This window comes from Pavona decussata, unplaced genomic scaffold (genome assembly GCF_977016875.1).
Source record: "Pavona decussata unplaced genomic scaffold, jaPavDecu1.1 SCAFFOLD_38, whole genome shotgun sequence".
Classification (NCBI taxonomy): Eukaryota; Metazoa; Cnidaria; class Anthozoa; order Scleractinia; family Agariciidae; genus Pavona; species Pavona decussata.
The window spans coordinates 5,491,504-5,508,282 of NW_028145460.1; the positions used below are offsets into that span (position 1 = coordinate 5,491,504).

The following is a 16,779-nucleotide window of genomic DNA, read 5'->3' on the forward strand; positions in this document are numbered from 1 at the left end:
CATTGCTATGTAGTATTTTCAAAAGAGGCTCCAGAAGAAGGTGGCACTGGAGGTGAAGAAGATGATCCATCTCGCACACAAAAAGAAGGTGTGATTAAAAACATCTGATACGATGAACAAGTGACAGGAGCCTCATATAAGGGTTTTTCATTGTAATAGTGTTTGTGAAATGATGAAAGCTGCCAAAAATTTGTATCTGATCATGTGAACAAACCATAAACATCTTTGTATCTCAGTTGTTGGGCTATGCTTTAAAGCTAGTTCTGACGTCATAGCGGTAACCATGGCAACAGGTGAACTCTACAAAAAGGACCTCTAAATTACGGTTTCTGTAAAATATCTCAAAAACTAAGTCGGTGACCTACCGTTTTCAAATATCTTTGTTGGAAAGCACCCTAAATTCTTTCACTTCTCTGGCAATATGTCAAAAAGTTATCCAGTAGATGTTGTGTTGTATAAAAAAAGGCATTTTTTCACCTACAAAAACTAGATAACTCTCTCCCAAACATTTCTATTTGAAGTGGCATACTGAATGTTGCTTGTACGCAAAAAAAATCAAGATAGGTCTGTCACCGAGCAAAATTTCGAGATAAAAACAAATGTTTCTTGCAGAATAATAATGGTAAACTCTTCAATTAAGCCTGGAGGTACAGTTTTAGTCTGGAACTGAAAAAGCTACCAGCTTCAACTATGTCTCTAGGTAGGTCACTCCACAGCTTAATTATCCCAATGAAAAAACAATGTTTATAACAGTTCAGTCTTGCAGGTTTGATAAAAAGTTTATAGAAATGGTTGGCTCTCGTGGACTTAGCGGTAGCAAGTTCAAAATAATCCTCCGATTTTAAGTGACAGTAGCCAAAAACTAACATATGCGCAGTAGTAAAATGAGGCACCACCCTTAATATCAATTTAAAAAACAAAGTTCTTATGTAAAATTGTCATTGTCTTTTAGCATACCTTCCACTTTCACTGGCGCTATTTAAAAACTGACTACATTCCTTGAATTACAACATTACGTATTTTGTTGGTAGAATTGGGTGATTTGAAAGTATCTAGTCGTTTCAGGATACAACTGTACCAGTAATAGCCTTTTTAATTCTATGTAGTGTTGAACTTCCGCTTGGCAGTATCCCAATACCAGACGATTTGACAACTTCTAGTGTAGTTAAGGACGGTGCCTACTATTGTTACTCGTGCATACGTTGTATAATTTATATTTTTGCGCGGTTTAAAACTATGCGGAGAAAGCAGAACTTAGCAAGTGCTCTTGGTATCCAAAAAGAAAATTTGGGGTAACCATGCATTTTTCAGAGATAATTAAGTTTCTGTTTAGGAAAACTGCCATACATTGCTTTATATTTTGGCGCTTTTTGGAAGTATTGTTGCTTAATTATCTCTGAAAAATGCATGGTTACCCCCAATTTTCTTTTTGGATTTCAATAGCCCTTGCTAAGATCTGCTTTTCCTGCATAGTCATAAACCGCACTAAAATACTTCCGTATTAGTAGGCACCGTCCTTAAATAGGAATTAAGCTGACTTATGCATCAGCTGTCCGGACTTCAATCAGCTGTCCGGCCTTGTATTTCCCAGACTCAAGAGTAATGTCTCAACAATTTAGTGTGGTGCAAGTTGTCTAATAACAATTTACCTCAAGCTTTTTTGTGTAGTGTTAGTTTCTTCCCCCTCCCCTCCCCTGCCTAGTCAGTGTTGACAGGTGCGTAGAGCTTGGGCTCATGGTTGGCGTTGGCTGCTACAAACATTATCTTGGAAGCCCTTGCAGCTTCCAGCAGATGTGGCAGTCATGTTATTCAAATAATTGAATATCTATTTATATTTTTTTCCATTGTATTTTTTTGCACACACTAATACAAAATGACATAAAATGTCAGGAGATCTGAGCAAGCTTTATTGAGCTTTTCAAAGAATATCCCCATACTTCAGTGGACTTAATTGAATATAGCAGGTGTATACAACTCCTAAATTTAATATTTACATGGGTTTTGGTTTTCCAAGGAATGAAGTAAAAATCTAAGAAAACATTTGATTTTGCACATAGAAATAGAAGGTTTATTGGTGAATACTTGACTCTGTGAAGCTCATGGTATAATAAATTATGTTTTTTCTCATTGCTATGTAGTATTTTCAAAAGAGGCTCCAGAAGAAGGTGGCACTGGAGGTGAAGAAGATGATCCATCTCGCACACAAAAAGAAGGTGTGATTAAAAACATCTGATACGATGAACAAGTGACAGGAGCCTCATATAAGGGTTTTTCATTGTAATAGTGTTTGTGAAATGATGAAAGCTGCCAAAAATTTGTATCTGATCATGTGAACAAACCATAAACATCTTTGTATCTCAGTTGTTGGGCTATGCTTTAAAGCTAGTTCTGACGTCATAGCGGTAACCATGGCAACAGGTGAACTCTACAAAAAGGACCTCTAAATTACGGTTTCTGTAAAATATCTCAAAAACTAAGTCGGTGACCTACCGTTTTCAAATATCTTTGTTGGAAAGCACCCTAAATTCTTTCACTTCTCTGGCAATATGTCAAAAAGTTATCCAGTAGATGTTGTGTTGTATAAAAAAAGGCATTTTTTCACCTACAAAAACTAGATAACTCTCTCCCAAACATTTCTATTTGAAGTGGCATACTGAATGTTGCTTGTACGCAAAAAAAATCAAGATAGGTCTGTCACCGAGCAAAATTTCGAGATAAAAACAAATGTTTCTTGCAGAATAATAATGGTAAACTCTTCAATTAAGCCTGGAGGTACAGTTTTAGTCTGGAACTGAAAAAGCTACCAGCTTCAACTATGTCTCTAGGTAGGTCACTCCACAGCTTAATTATCCCAATGAAAAAACAATGTTTATAACAGTTCAGTCTTGCAGGTTTGATAAAAAGTTTATAGAAATGGTTGGCTCTCGTGGACTTAGCGGTAGCAAGTTCAAAATAATCCTCCGATTTTAAGTGACAGTAGCCAAAAACTAACATATGCGCAGTAGTAAAATGAGGCACCACCCTTAATATCAATTTATAAATCAAAGTTCTTATGTAAAATTGTCATTGTCTTTTAGCATACCTTCCACTTTCACTGGCGCTATTTAAAAACTGACTACATTCCTTGAATTACAACATTACGTATTTTGTTGGTAGAATTGGGTGATTTGAAAGTATCTAGTCGTTTCAGGATACAACTGTACCAGTAATAGCCTTTTTAATTCTATGTAGTGTTGAACTTCAGCTTGGCAGTATCCCAATACCAGACGATTTGACAACTTCTAGTGTAGTTAAGGACAGTGCCTACTATTGTTACTCGCGCATACGTTGTATAATTTATATTTTTGCGCGGTTTAAAACTATGCGGAGAAAGCAGAACTTAGCAAGTGCTCTTGGTATCCAAAAAGAAAATTTGGGGTAACCATGCGTTTTTCAGAGATAATTAAGTTTCTATTTAGGAAAAACTGCCATACATTGCTTTATATTTTGGCGCTTTTTGGAAGTATTGTTGCTTAATTATCTCTGAAAAATGCATGGTTACCCCCAATTTTCTTTTTGGATTTCAATAGCCCTTGCTAAGATCTGCTTTTCCTGCATAGTCATAAACCGCACTAAAATACCTCTGTATTAGAAGGTACTGTCCTTAAATAGGAATTAAGCTGAGTTATGCATCAGCTCTCCGGACTTCAATCAGCTGTCCGGCCTTGTATTTCCCAGACTCAAGAGTAATGTCTCAACAATAATTATTTAGTGTGGTGCAAGTTGTCTAATAACAATTTACCTCAAGCTTTTTTGTGTAGTGTTAGTTTCTTCCCCCTCCCCTCCCCTGCCTAGTCAGTGTTGACAGGTGCATAGAGCTTGGGCTCATGGTTGGCTTTGGCTGCTAAAAACGTTATCTTGGAAGCCCTTGCAGCTTCCAGCAGATGTGGCAGTCATGTTATTCAAACAATTGAATGTCTATTTATATTTTTTTCCATTGCATTTTTTTACACACACTGATACCAAGTAACATGAAATGTCAGGAGATCTGAGCAAGCTTTATTGAGCTTTTCAAAGAAGATCTCCATACTTCAGTGGACTAAATTGAATATAGCAGATGGATACAATTCCTGAATCTAATATTTACATGGGTTTTGGTTTTCCAAGGAATGAAGTAAAAATCTAAGAAAACATTTGATTTTGCACATAGAAATAGAAGGTTTATTGGTGAATACTTGACTCTGTGAAGCTCATGGTATAATAAATTATGTTTTTTCTCATTGCTATGTAGTATTTTCAAAAGAGGCTCCAGAAGAAGGTGGCACTGGAGGTGAAGAAGATGATCCATCTCGCACACAAAAAGAAGGTGTGATTAAAAACATCTGATACGATGAACAAGTGACAGGAGCCTCATATAAGGGTTTTTCATTGTAATAGTGTTTGTGAAATGATGAAAGCTGCCAAAAATTTGTATCTGATCATGTGAACAAACCATAAACATCTTTGTATCTCAGTTGTTGGGCTATGCTTTAAAGCTAGTTCTGACGTCATAGCGGTAACCATGGCAACAGGTGAACTCTACAAAAAGGACCTCTAAATTACGGTTTCTGTAAAATATCTCAAAAACTAAGTCGGTGACCTACCGTTTTCAAATATCTTTGTTGGAAAGCACCCTAAATTCTTTCACTTCTCTGGCAATATGTCAAAAAGTTATCCAGTAGATGTTGTGTTGTATAAAAAAAGGCATTTTTTCACCTACAAAAACTAGATAACTCTCTCCCAAACATTTCTATTTGAAGTGGCATACTGAATGTTGCTTGTACGCAAAAAAAATCAAGATAGGTCTGTCACCGAGCAAAATTTCGAGATAAAAACAAATGTTTCTTGCAGAATAATAATGGTAAACTCTTCAATTAAGCCTGGAGGTACAGTTTTAGTCTGGAACTGAAAAAGCTACCAGCTTCAACTATGTCTCTAGGTAGGTCACTCCACAGCTTAATTATCCCAATGAAAAAACAATGTTTATAACAGTTCAGTCTTGCAGGTTTGATAAAAAGTTTATAGAAATGGTTGGCTCTCGTGGACTTAGCGGTAGCAAGTTCAAAATAATCCTCCGATTTTAAGTGACAGTAGCCAAAAACTAACATATGCGCAGTAGTAAAATGAGGCACCACCCTTAATATCAATTTATAAATCAAAGTTCTTATGTAAAATTGTCATTGTCTTTTAGCATACCTTCCACTTTCACTGGCGCTATTTAAAAACTGACTACATTCCTTGAATTACAACATTACGTATTTTGTTGGTAGAATTGGGTGATTTGAAAGTATCTAGTCGTTTCAGGATACAACTGTACCAGTAATAGCCTTTTTAATTCTATGTAGTGTTGAACTTCCGCTTGGCAGTATCCCAATACCAGACGATTTGACAACTTCTAGTGTAGTTAAGGACGGTGCCTACTATTGTTACTCGTGCATACGTTGTATAATTTATATTTTTGCGCGGTTTAAAACTATGCGGAGAAAGCAGAACTTAGCAAGTGCTTTTGGTATCCAAAAAGAAAATTTGGGGTAACCATGCATTTTTCAGAGATAATTAAGTTTCTGTTTAGGAAAACTGCCATACATTGCTTTATATTTTGGCGCTTTTTGGAAGTATTGTTGCTTAATTATCTCTGAAAAATGCATGGTTACCCCCAATTTTCTTTTTGGATTTCAATAGCCCTTGCTAAGATCTGCTTTTCCTGCATAGTCATAAACCGCACTAAAATACTTCCGTATTAGTAGGCACCGTCCTTAAATAGGAATTAAGCTGACTTATGCATCAGCTGTCCGGACTTCAATCAGCTGTCCGGCCTTGTATTTCCCAGACTCAAGAGTAATGTCTCAACAATTTAGTGTGGTGCAAGTTGTCTAATAACAATTTACCTCAAGCTTTTTTGTGTAGTGTTAGTTTCTTCCCCCTCCCCTCCCCTGCCTAGTCAGTGTTGACAGGTGCGTAGAGCTTGGGCTCATGGTTGGCGTTGGCTGCTACAAACATTATCTTGGAAGCCCTTGCAGCTTCCAGCAGATGTGGCAGTCATGTTATTCAAATAATTGAATATCTATTTATATTTTTTTCCATTGTATTTTTTTGCACACACTAATACAAAATGACATAAAATGTCAGGAGATCTGAGCAAGCTTTATTGAGCTTTTCAAAGAATATCCCCATACTTCAGTGGACTTAATTGAATATAGCAGGTGTATACAACTCCTAAATTTAATATTTACATGGGTTTTGGTTTTCCAAAGAATGAAGTAAAATCTAAGAAAACATTTGATTTTGCACATAGGAATAGCAGTTTTATTGGTAAATACTAGACTCTGTGAAGCTCATGGCATAATAAATGATGCTTTTTGTTGTTGCTATGTAGTATTTTCAAAAGAGGCTCCAGATGAGGGTGCCACTGGAGGTGAAGAAGATGATCCACCTCCCACACAAAAAGAAGGTACGATTAAAAGCATCTTAAGCATGTTAGTGGGAACAATTTTCTGACTGATAATTTGTTTTTGGCTACAGTTACAAAACGAGTTAGCAATGTCAGACATGGAAGTAAATTGGAGGTAGCTAGGTTTGTTTCACATCCAGAACAAAATGTGCGAATATTGAAAAAGGATCCTCAGACGTTGATATCATTGTGTCTTTTAAAATAGCAATTAAAATTACTGGAAACAAAACTTCAACTTTTGTGTTAACTGCTAGGTGACTAGATGTACTAAATTAATAACTGATTTGGACTGTTGACCTCCATTTTAATTAAACCAATCTTTAATACAGGCTATTGGAAACCCTGCAGTGCTAGATTATGCAAATTTGATGGGGCATAGGTGGAAAAAAGAAGAAATTACAAACTCCTCAACATTTATATTTCTTGTAGCTGTTGCCGTTCTGTTTTTCAATAATGTAAAATGTAGAGCTATAGTGAAGACAGTGGCATGTCAAAAGAAAAACAAGGGGCATAGTACATTTTGGAGAGTTTACTCCATGCGGAGGTGTTGTAGGGCCTATCAGTATGATCTTTATTTATTCAGTGCGCATGCGTAATGCATGACGTTGATTTAACGACTCCAGGGGTTTCATTAGAAGCCAGTTACAGGTAGTGTACCACTTTCTACAGTGCCTTTCACTGCTGGTTACTTATTTTATGACTTAAAAGTACTTTAAATATAAACAAAAGATGGCAATATTAAACAACAAAGACCGTGAACCATTCTTATATGAATGAGTTTATATACACAATACCACTCAATTTTATGCCCAGAATGCTGGAAATTGCATTTCCGAGCCTCCAGATTTCAAAATTTTCTGGGAGAACATGCCCCCGAGCCCCCAAGGGGGCTATTTTCTTGTTGCTGATCTATAGTAAATCCAAGAAATGCTCCCGCGTAGTTTTTTTCTTAATATTTTTCTTGTTGCTGATGTACAGCTTTAGGAAAACCGAAAAAAGCGCCAGACAAAGGTGCCACTGGAGGTAAAGAAGATTCAGCTGACTCACAGAAAGATGGTAACTTACTACTTGTTTATATCAAAGATCATGGCCATCCAAAAGTTTTAGAATGTACAGTAACAAAGCCAAACCGAGGAATTACATCTTAGTACCAAAATATTAAGGCCACAATAAGATGGAAAAAGATTGCTCCATTTTATTGAGTGTCGAGCTGATTCCAGCCTAGCTATCTTCGTTAGTTAGTGCATACCAAACTAGAGTGGTTAGTGTTTTTCATGTGGCTTATTTCGCACCGTGAACGGGGCTTCGTCCTTAGACCAAAACGTTCACGGTTTTCATCAGCCCGTGACCTCACCTAGGCCGCATTTCAAACTCTTACAATTTCTCTAAAAATGAAATACCTTGGAACTTTAAAATATGATTTTCGAAAATAGTTAATCCAAGGGTATCTTCAGGTGAAATATCAAAAATTCGACCAATTGGTCGCTGAAATGCAGTTCTCGATTCTTACACTGAGGCAGCTGCTCTATCACTCAATTTTATGCCCAGAATGCTGGAAATTGCATTTCTGAGTCTCTAGATTTCAAAATTTTGTGGGAGAACCTTCAATAGCCACCACTGCCTACAGTACCACTGGGGTATGGTTACAACTAAACTTATTGAAGCCCCCTGCAACCATTGTAAAAATAATTATTCTTTCTTTTTGTGAACTTGTAGCTGTGCCATTGATGGAAACGTGGGATGTTGTAAAAACGGCTGCATGGCTCTGTGAGATTAAAATCGATAAGAAGTATGGTGCTATTTGTCACAAGGAAAACATAAATGGACGGGCGCTGTTGTTGTTGGCTTCTAAAAACCTTGAACAACTTGTCTCAGTCTTTCAGTTTAAAATGGGCCCCCAGATGAAACTAATGGATGGCCTCCAGTCACATTTAAAGGCATTCAATATAGACAAACCCCAGACAGTATGTTGTTCGGAAAAGGTGATGAGGGAGTGGACGGTTGAGAGACTGTGTGATTGGCTTAGAGAACTAGGCATTCCAGGAGAATCCATTGTGGAAGCAGAGAATGAAGAAATTGATGGGCAAGCCTTTTTGTTGTGTAAAGAATCTGGAAAACTGAAGGAATGTTTACAGTTAAAAGTGGGTTCGTTGATCGTTCTTGAACATGAACTTGCCTTACATTCGGAGAAAAGTGGCAACATTGTAAGTTACGCAAATGCAGAAATGCCCACTGCAGAATCAACACGCAGTCAGGCGATGTCAGGGCAAGATGACAGCATGTTTGAGACCAAAGAATCAGAGGAATCTAAAGAGCCACTGGCGGCCAATGATCCTACATTTACCACCACGAGTGTCCTTGAAACTCCTCCAAAGGTCCGTTTATCCAAAGAAGAAGAAAGGCTGGTGTTGTTGCAAAATGCCCTGCAGCTAGACATCGAAGCCTCAACCGGTGCTGAAGATGTGAAAGAATGTATCATACAGTCGTTTTTCGTAAAACGAGGTAAGGGAGCCAACTCCCTTGAAGCACTGTTTACTTTCATTGTCATAACAAAAGACGAGATGACTGTTGATAAACCCCGAAAACTGTGGTCAAAACTCAGAGAAAAAACTGAAGACTGGGTAAAATTGCTACCTGCGAAGGATTCGCAGTCGTTTTTGTGGGACCGTGAATCAGAGTCTTTTTTTCATGTGCCCTCCAAAGAAAAGGTGTCTTTAAGGGATGGCAAAGTGGTTCAGATTTTCCTTGAAAAACTCTCAGATAACGACTACAAGCAGAACCTGTTTGTTGTACTGGTGGACAAACAACTGTTTGAAGAAAAGAAAACAACCTACAAATTTTGTTTGGACAAAAAGCGCAAGCACTTCTTTATCTTCAAACTGAATGTAAAGGAAAGCAAGTACCATGCATCTTTCGATGCCACAAGTCTAGGTCAAGATCTAAAGTTCAGTCAACATTTTAGATCCTTGATGGGTAATGCTGCTGACTTTATTAAGGCTGTTTCACATCCATCTCCGAGTGAACCAAAACCATCATCGAGTCGTGATGTACCACGTCGTCAAACTCCAAGACCCTTTTCCAGTGAATTTGCTGGCAAGTATTACAATAAGGGCTTCATGTTGGACAGCTGGGAAACTGGTCCTAAAAACTTGATAAAACCAGCACGTGAATTTAAACTTCTTCGAATAGGTGTCAACAACACTGAAGATGACTGCATTAAAAAATTTGTGTACGAGACTTTGAGGTTCGCGTGTGGTTGTCTTAATGAAAGAACAAATGGAACGATACATTTTGGAGTGGCCGATGAAGTGGAAGAACAAACTTGTGGCTACCAACCCAGGAAAATTGTTGGTTGCTCGATCACTAAGAAACCCCGTTACAACGACAAGCTAACAGAGTTTATTGACAAATGCTTTGTTGGCGATAGTAGAAGCAATGTTCACAATTGTATTCGACCACCTGTTTTTATTCCAGTAAAAGCTGTGGATGTGGAAGTAGGCTCCAACGACACAGAGGTCATTGAAGTCGACATTGAGCCAAGGTATTCTCTTTGTGAAGGTGAGATTTTCAAAGTCGATTTTAAGTGCCTTGGCCGAGGAAGAGATGGAGGTGACGATGTAGCTTATATTAGAAGGGGCTCAAAAACAGAGGCAATTGTTAAACTAAAGCAATTGGAGAATTATTTGAAAATTCGCATGCCCAAGTTAGATGAAGAAAGAAAGTGTCGTGAGGAGGAAAACAATTCAATCCAACGCATGGAAAAGCAGGATTCCCATAAGCACCTTTATGGAAAACTTATGCGTCTGGTGTGTGCAAACAAGAAAGTTTTAGATTCTTCTGTGTACCCTATTTTGGTTTTAAGTAAACCAGATGTCAGCATGGATCAGGATTTTCTCAACAGAACATTTAAATTCATACGGAACATCAAATGGCAGGTTATTATTGATTTTGATGATCAGGGTTCAGATAGCATTGGTCTTTGTAGCGTGTTTAAGTCTGCCCCTGATTCACCTCATTTTGACATACATGAAGCAGAGGACTATGATAGAGACGAAAGTGTCATTAAAAGCATTCACCAGAAAACGCACTGGATTTTTGGAAATGGGTATACCAAACTTGGCAAAGGGGCAGTAGGTTTTAAACAATGGAATAATTCAAAGCGAAAAAGAGGATTGACTCGTGTTATACAATCGCTAGCGAGGAAAATTCCAAACGCGAGGGCAGTTGTTTTGTTTTTGATTTTTTCGAAGGAGTGTGAAACAATGGCTGACACTTTTAAAGATTTTTGTACTAACTTTGACGGGCCTAATCAGTTGGTTTATGTTGCTAAAAACTCCGAAACTGTTACGGATTGGGTAACGAAACTTTCAAGTACTTGTTTAGAGGACCACCAACTCAGAGAGAGAGGTGTCGTTGGAATGTCATGGGAAGAGTTTCAAGGATGTATGCAGCAGATGATTCAGTGTGGAATTGAACGTCATGATCTATATGTTACTATGACAACTGGAAATCCTTACCCACTAAAAGATGTTCCTTTCAACAACATCAGTATAGTCAGTGCTAAGGAATGTGACGAACTGGTCACTAAAAGTTCAGCAGAACGTTGGAAAATTTCGTCAGGTGCGGAGATTGATTTCTATAGTGGGTTACCTGTGACATGGACGAATTTTTTTTTTACTGATGCCGGAGAAAAACATGTCCTTCGACGGGATAACTATTCTAAGCTGAAAGGGTTAATAGAAAATTCACATTCCCGTGGATCTGAGGGAAAAGTACAAACAATAACCATTTATCATCATATAGGAGCAGGGGCTAGTACCATGGCTCGCCAAGCTCTGTGGGATTTTCGATGCGACCCAGATTTTCCGTGCCGTTGTGCAGTAGTTATAAAGGTAGATGACAACACTTGTAAAGATATTTTGCTTCTCAGAAATGCAGGTTATGGAGAGGACAGTGAAGAGCCTTGCCTCCCCCCAGTATTAGCACTTGTAGAGGATACGGATGATTTCCTGTTTCGGGAGTTGAGGTCACAAGTTGTCGAACATGCCAACAGACTTCCCCAAACAGAATGGCCCGTCTGTGTATTTCTTTATTGCAAAGCTACCCCAAAACCACGTGAATATCATTTAAAAGAAGAAAAACCAAGTGTTTTTCTTGAGCAGCACCTTAGCCAAGAGGAAGTAGACTGGTTTAAAGGCAAGTATACGGAGATGAAAATGAAGTTTGATCATAAAGATCCAGAAGATTCAGAACGTGACTTTGGAACCTATGCAAATGAGAACTTGATTTCGTTTATGATAATGAAAGGGAATTTTAATCCCGCGTATGCTTCAAGCATTGTGGAGAGGAATTTAAGCGAAGTAACCAGTGAAGAGATGACACTGCTAGAGTATACTTCCCTTCTAAACTTATACAATCCATATCCTGTGTTTGCTGCTAGTTTCGATACAATCATGCTGTCTGCAAGCTTTCTACGGAAAAAGATGTTTAGACATTGGTCGGAAGACCTTACACACTCAGCACGTATTTTCCTGCGAGAAATGGACGTCAGTGCACATTTGGGAACGGGGAGGACTATTGCTGTCGTGCATCCAATCATTGCCAACGAGTTACTAGACAAGATAGCAAGAATAAAAGAAACGAGTGTGAGTCAAATTGCTTTGGATTTTTTGGAATCTCCTTTGTTGGATAATCAAGGGAAGCAGTTTACCACAACCTACTTATACGATGGTGCGAATAAAATGCTCAAGCATCGGAAAAAATTTGAGTATGGAGATAACGAACAAACCCAATTCTCACCCTTGATTGAAAAGATCTTAAAGGTAAAAGAGGCAGATGACGGAGAAAAGCAAGCAACAGAAGAGAGTGTTTATCAGGCCGCAGAGGTCTTGAAGAAAGGATTAGAGAAATTTAAGGATCCTATGCTGGCTCAACAGATGGCTAGGGTGTTTTACGTTAATGTAGTAGCCTTTTCTAAACCTGCAGTCGATTCGTGCTTTTCCAAGGCGTTTGAGTTTTGTGAAAGGGCTATTCGAATGGCTCCAGGAAACTCTTTTCTCTTCGATACTATGGGTCGGATTTACAAGAGTAAAATCAAATATTTGTTTGGCTCCATTCGCGGGGACAACCGTGTAATAGAAATAGCTGATGTTACTCCGGTGCTTCCCCTGGCGTTCGAGGCAATTAAGTGGTTTCAAAAGTCGTGGGCAGCAGCAGCAGATAACCACAATAACAGTGGCTTACATGGGGAACTGTCCGTTATGTTCTACCTACTAGATGTTTTGTATTGTACTGAAATCTTTAGGGGCCAAGAGGGCTTGAAGAGGTTACAAAGGTACCTTGCTTTTTCCCAGGAAATACCAAATGAGGTTCAGGAACCTTGGAGCGAGTTTCACGAAGATATGAAAGACCTTAGAAACCGATTCAGTCACTGTATGGAGAGATTAACAGAAGATTTTGCTGTGTACAAAGGGAACAATTTTGTACAGAAAAGTGTTCCCAGTCAAATTGATAAGTTCTCGCGTCAGTTTCTTAGTTACTTTGGTCAAAACGAGATAGATTTGAGCACTGATAGCCCCGAGGTGCGTTGGGAGTTTAGATGGTCTAAAATTAATCAATATCTTGCTGGTGGTATTTTTTCACGCGTGTTTGCACTTTATAGATCTGGAGGTGTAACACGGGAAACTCTTCAAGAGCTTGAAAAGTTAGCTTTGGAAAATTATGGTGAACCCGTTCACAAGGAACGTTATAATGACTTGCTACTTATGATAGTAACTAGAATGGCTCGTCACTCCCCCAAAGGAAAACCTTCAGAAACTATATCAGATAGTCTGGTTGATGAGTATGCAGAAATATACAAGCATGTGGAGAAGTTGTTTGCCCTGGAGAAATGCGATAAGGGACATCAAAGACTTTATGCCCACTTGTTTAAAGTGATGTTTCTTTGGCCAAGAGAAGATTTGGAATTGAGCAATTATCGTGTGCAAGATTTTTACCATTCGTTGAAAAAGCTCAAAGAAAGGTGGGACAGGAAATGTAGAGGACAAACTGACCCGGACAAATTGCAAAAGCAGAAACTGTATAAGTACATGTCATTTAAGAAAGAGGCAAGGCAATATACCACTCTATTCTATTTGGGTGTAGGCTCTGGGCTAGATGTGTTTGTACATGTCAATGAACTAACTGGAGAAGGATCTTTGGACTGGAAAAATCAGAAAACAAAGGGTAGGCTCAAACGCCTTACTGGAGTGGTGGAAAGTGAAAACATCATTCGAATTCAAAATCCATTGGACTCAAATAAAACAATAGACGTCTACTATTTCTCTCGTGAAGGAGGATTTTTGAAAGAAGAAGTAACCTTCTACTTAGGCTTTAGTTGGGCCCATCTTATCGCCTTCGACGTAAAATATACCAACATGGGCATTAAGAAACACTTTGTGGAACTGAGTGACCCAGTCTCAGACACTCAACTCAAGCCTTTTTCAAAACGCGGTGATTTAACCTACGTACAGTACTCCAGACAGCTGTTCAAACTTGAAAAAAAGCTACAAGAAATTGGCGACTTGAGGAAGATCAAGAAAGACGGCCAAGAACTCGATGAAACCCAGGTAATTAACGACATATTTTTCTCTATTTTCTACGAAATGAAGCCTTTACCAAAGTTAATATCTGGATTATATAATGCAAACGTTCAGGTCAACATTTGTGACACCCAGTGATGTATTATGGTGTCAAATCGGTTGAGAAAAGGAATAAAAGGTTTGTGTGTAACTGATGTGGTTCATACCATGAGCCTGATTTGAAAATTAAAGGAGTGGCGATGATCCGGGTCTTACCAAAACTATCGATTCATTGTATTAATTCCTGGCGTCCTAAGTTAAAGCCTTGAAAAGCAGTGTAGTGCAATGATACGTGAAGATATTTGCATTAATCAGTTCTCAGCCTAACAGATAGCTGTGCGAGTTGAACGTTTTAAAGCATTTGGCAGGATTATCTTTGTTGGAACTTGTCTCCTTCCTGCAACAGAAGGTATTGAGCTTGCGCGGCCTGTGCCCCAGGTAGTCAGAATTGTAGTACATTTGATTAAATGCAAATAACAGTAGAATAAAATCTAAGGTCGTGTTTTATTATGTGCTTCATGATTTGTGGGTAATTAGACCCCATATTGGTGAGAACTGGAGTTGTGATCTAATTCGTGGCGAAAAATTGAAAATAAACTTCGTCATGTTTTTGCAAGCCTTTCGTAGATAGGATAGGATAAAGTAGTGTACGTTGTTATGAGCTACAACTCTTTCCTTTGCTTGCTTGCTTGCTTTTTCTTTTTATCTGAACCCGGAGAAATGTCTTTTTGGGCTTAAAATTCGAAGTAAATTGTTAGTATTCCCCGGATGTCAAGCCTTTTAGCTTTCGTGTTTTCCCAGAAGATCGGCTGTTTTATTGGCCTCAACTTTAAGCTTTTGTGTTCCTTTTACTCTTGTTGTGTATATCTAAATTAGAGTTCAGAATCGTAAGTAATTGCGGACAAAAGTTATTTACCCCTAAACATTATAATCACGACTTAGCTTCGTATTTGCATATGTCGACAGACACGGAAATATAACAGTAGAGTTGATGTTTGTTGAGTTCTGTGAAGGGCCAAAAACAAATTTACGCCCAAGGACATCAACTCCATTACTAATATATACTCGTTATGCAATGCTTTTGAGTGATATACCGTGAATATTCCACTCGTGACTTGATTTTTTAGTATACAAACTCGCCTAAAGGTTCGTGTGTATACTAAGAAAAATCAAGTCACGAGTGGGATATTCACGGTATACCACGAGAAAGCACTGCATAACTAATTTATCCCATGACACTCATTTTTTATTTATTTATTTTTTAATTTTTAAGATTAAACTAGTAAGCAGCACGTCTGCGAACTCTTAGAGTTGTAAAACGATTCATTTTCTCCTACGCGTTTCGTGTGACTAACGCACTCCTCATCAGGAAGTTTTACAATACGACATAAGTGACCTGCGAAAAATGATAAATAATAAATAAACGATAAATGAGGCCACATTAAGCATTCCGCGAAAACGTCATTGGGGGCATCTTGTTTCTCCTAATTCTAGTCTCTAAGTAAAAGTTTTAAAACAAAAAGAGAATACAGGAAATTAAAGCAATGTTTGGTTGTGGTCCGAAATATTTGACCGCTTAAAATTAGAGCGGGTTTACAAATATGCGCCGCGAATGAATTACACAAGTCCGACACAATGTTCAAAACAATTCACAACTGTGTATATTTCTCCTACAGAAATAATTCTAGTCTGTAAGTAAACGTTAACAAACGGACAATATAGGAAAAATAATGTTTGGTTGTGGTCCGAAATATTTCAGTGAGCGCTTTAATTTAAAATTAGAGCGTGTTTACAAAACTTATGCGCTGCGAATGAATTACACAAGTCCGATGGAAATTGTTCAAAACAATTCATTACTTTGTGAATGTTCAAAAATAATTTATCCACGAATATTTGTCGTATGGCAACGATTAAACTATCTGTGTATAGTAAATAAGGAAAATTATCGACAGTTGCCTGCAAAAATGCATTAAATTTCTAAGCGACTTGCGGGCTGTTCACTCACCATATGGTTTGTTTTCAACTGATATTTTGCCTGTTTGTTGAATCGTCTCTGTACGGCTTATAGAACTGGAGATATCACATTTTTTGGTCACCGTGACGCCACAAATTTACGACTTGCTTACAATTTCAGCGAGATCAGAAGCACTTGCACCCATCTTTAGCGAGCTTTGTTGCCTGTGCAACGAGTTTCTTTGTGTTTCTGCTCAATATTTTGATTATGCAGCGGTCGATCACTTGGAATCCCTGGAACAAAACTCTGCAAATATCACTTTGAACGTGAACTATCTTAACTCGAATGTTAAAATATTAACCTGTTTTGATATTTTTTTGGACCCCCAACTCCACATAACCATGTAGCTAAAAATGTCACTTCTACTGAAATAGGTTTATTGGGGCTTAAGAGGATATCTTGCTCCCCTGTGTAACAGGTGGTATATGTATTTGCACGAGGCTGAGTAGAATTAAGGATTAATTTTCACGCGCATTTTCGAAAACTTTGAAAATACAAGTGAAAATTAATTGTTAATTCTACGAGGACTCATTACGATTACGGTTTTATAACATAGTGGGTAATTTTTTTTAAAACCGTCAAGGCACTTCGTAAAACACTCACCCGTAAGCAAATCAAATAAACAAATTATTTAATTTTTTCGTAGTGTACAAAACAAACAGAAATGGCGAGAAAAT

General features: G+C 38.0%; 1 protein-coding gene across 9 annotated transcripts in view; it reads left to right on the forward strand.

Moving 5' to 3' along the window:
- LOC146483797 (sterile alpha motif domain-containing protein 9-like) overlaps positions 1 to 16,779 on the forward strand; it is a 52,573-nt gene that overhangs the window by 26,439 nt on the left and 9,355 nt on the right. For 2 of the 9 annotated variants that reach the window (XM_085105931.1, XM_085105935.1), the window contains exons 10-12: positions 6,395 to 6,469; positions 7,454 to 7,525; positions 8,186 to 14,076. In XM_085105931.1, the coding sequence (XP_084962057.1) occupies positions 6,395 to 6,469; positions 7,454 to 7,525; positions 8,186 to 14,076 (6,038 nt within the window). Of the gene's footprint in view, positions 1 to 13; positions 89 to 6,394; positions 6,470 to 7,453; positions 7,526 to 8,185; positions 14,077 to 16,779 lie in introns of all 9 variants that reach the window. The other 7 variants (XM_085105933.1, XM_085105939.1, XM_085105934.1 and 4 more) reach the window with 6 other exon arrangements.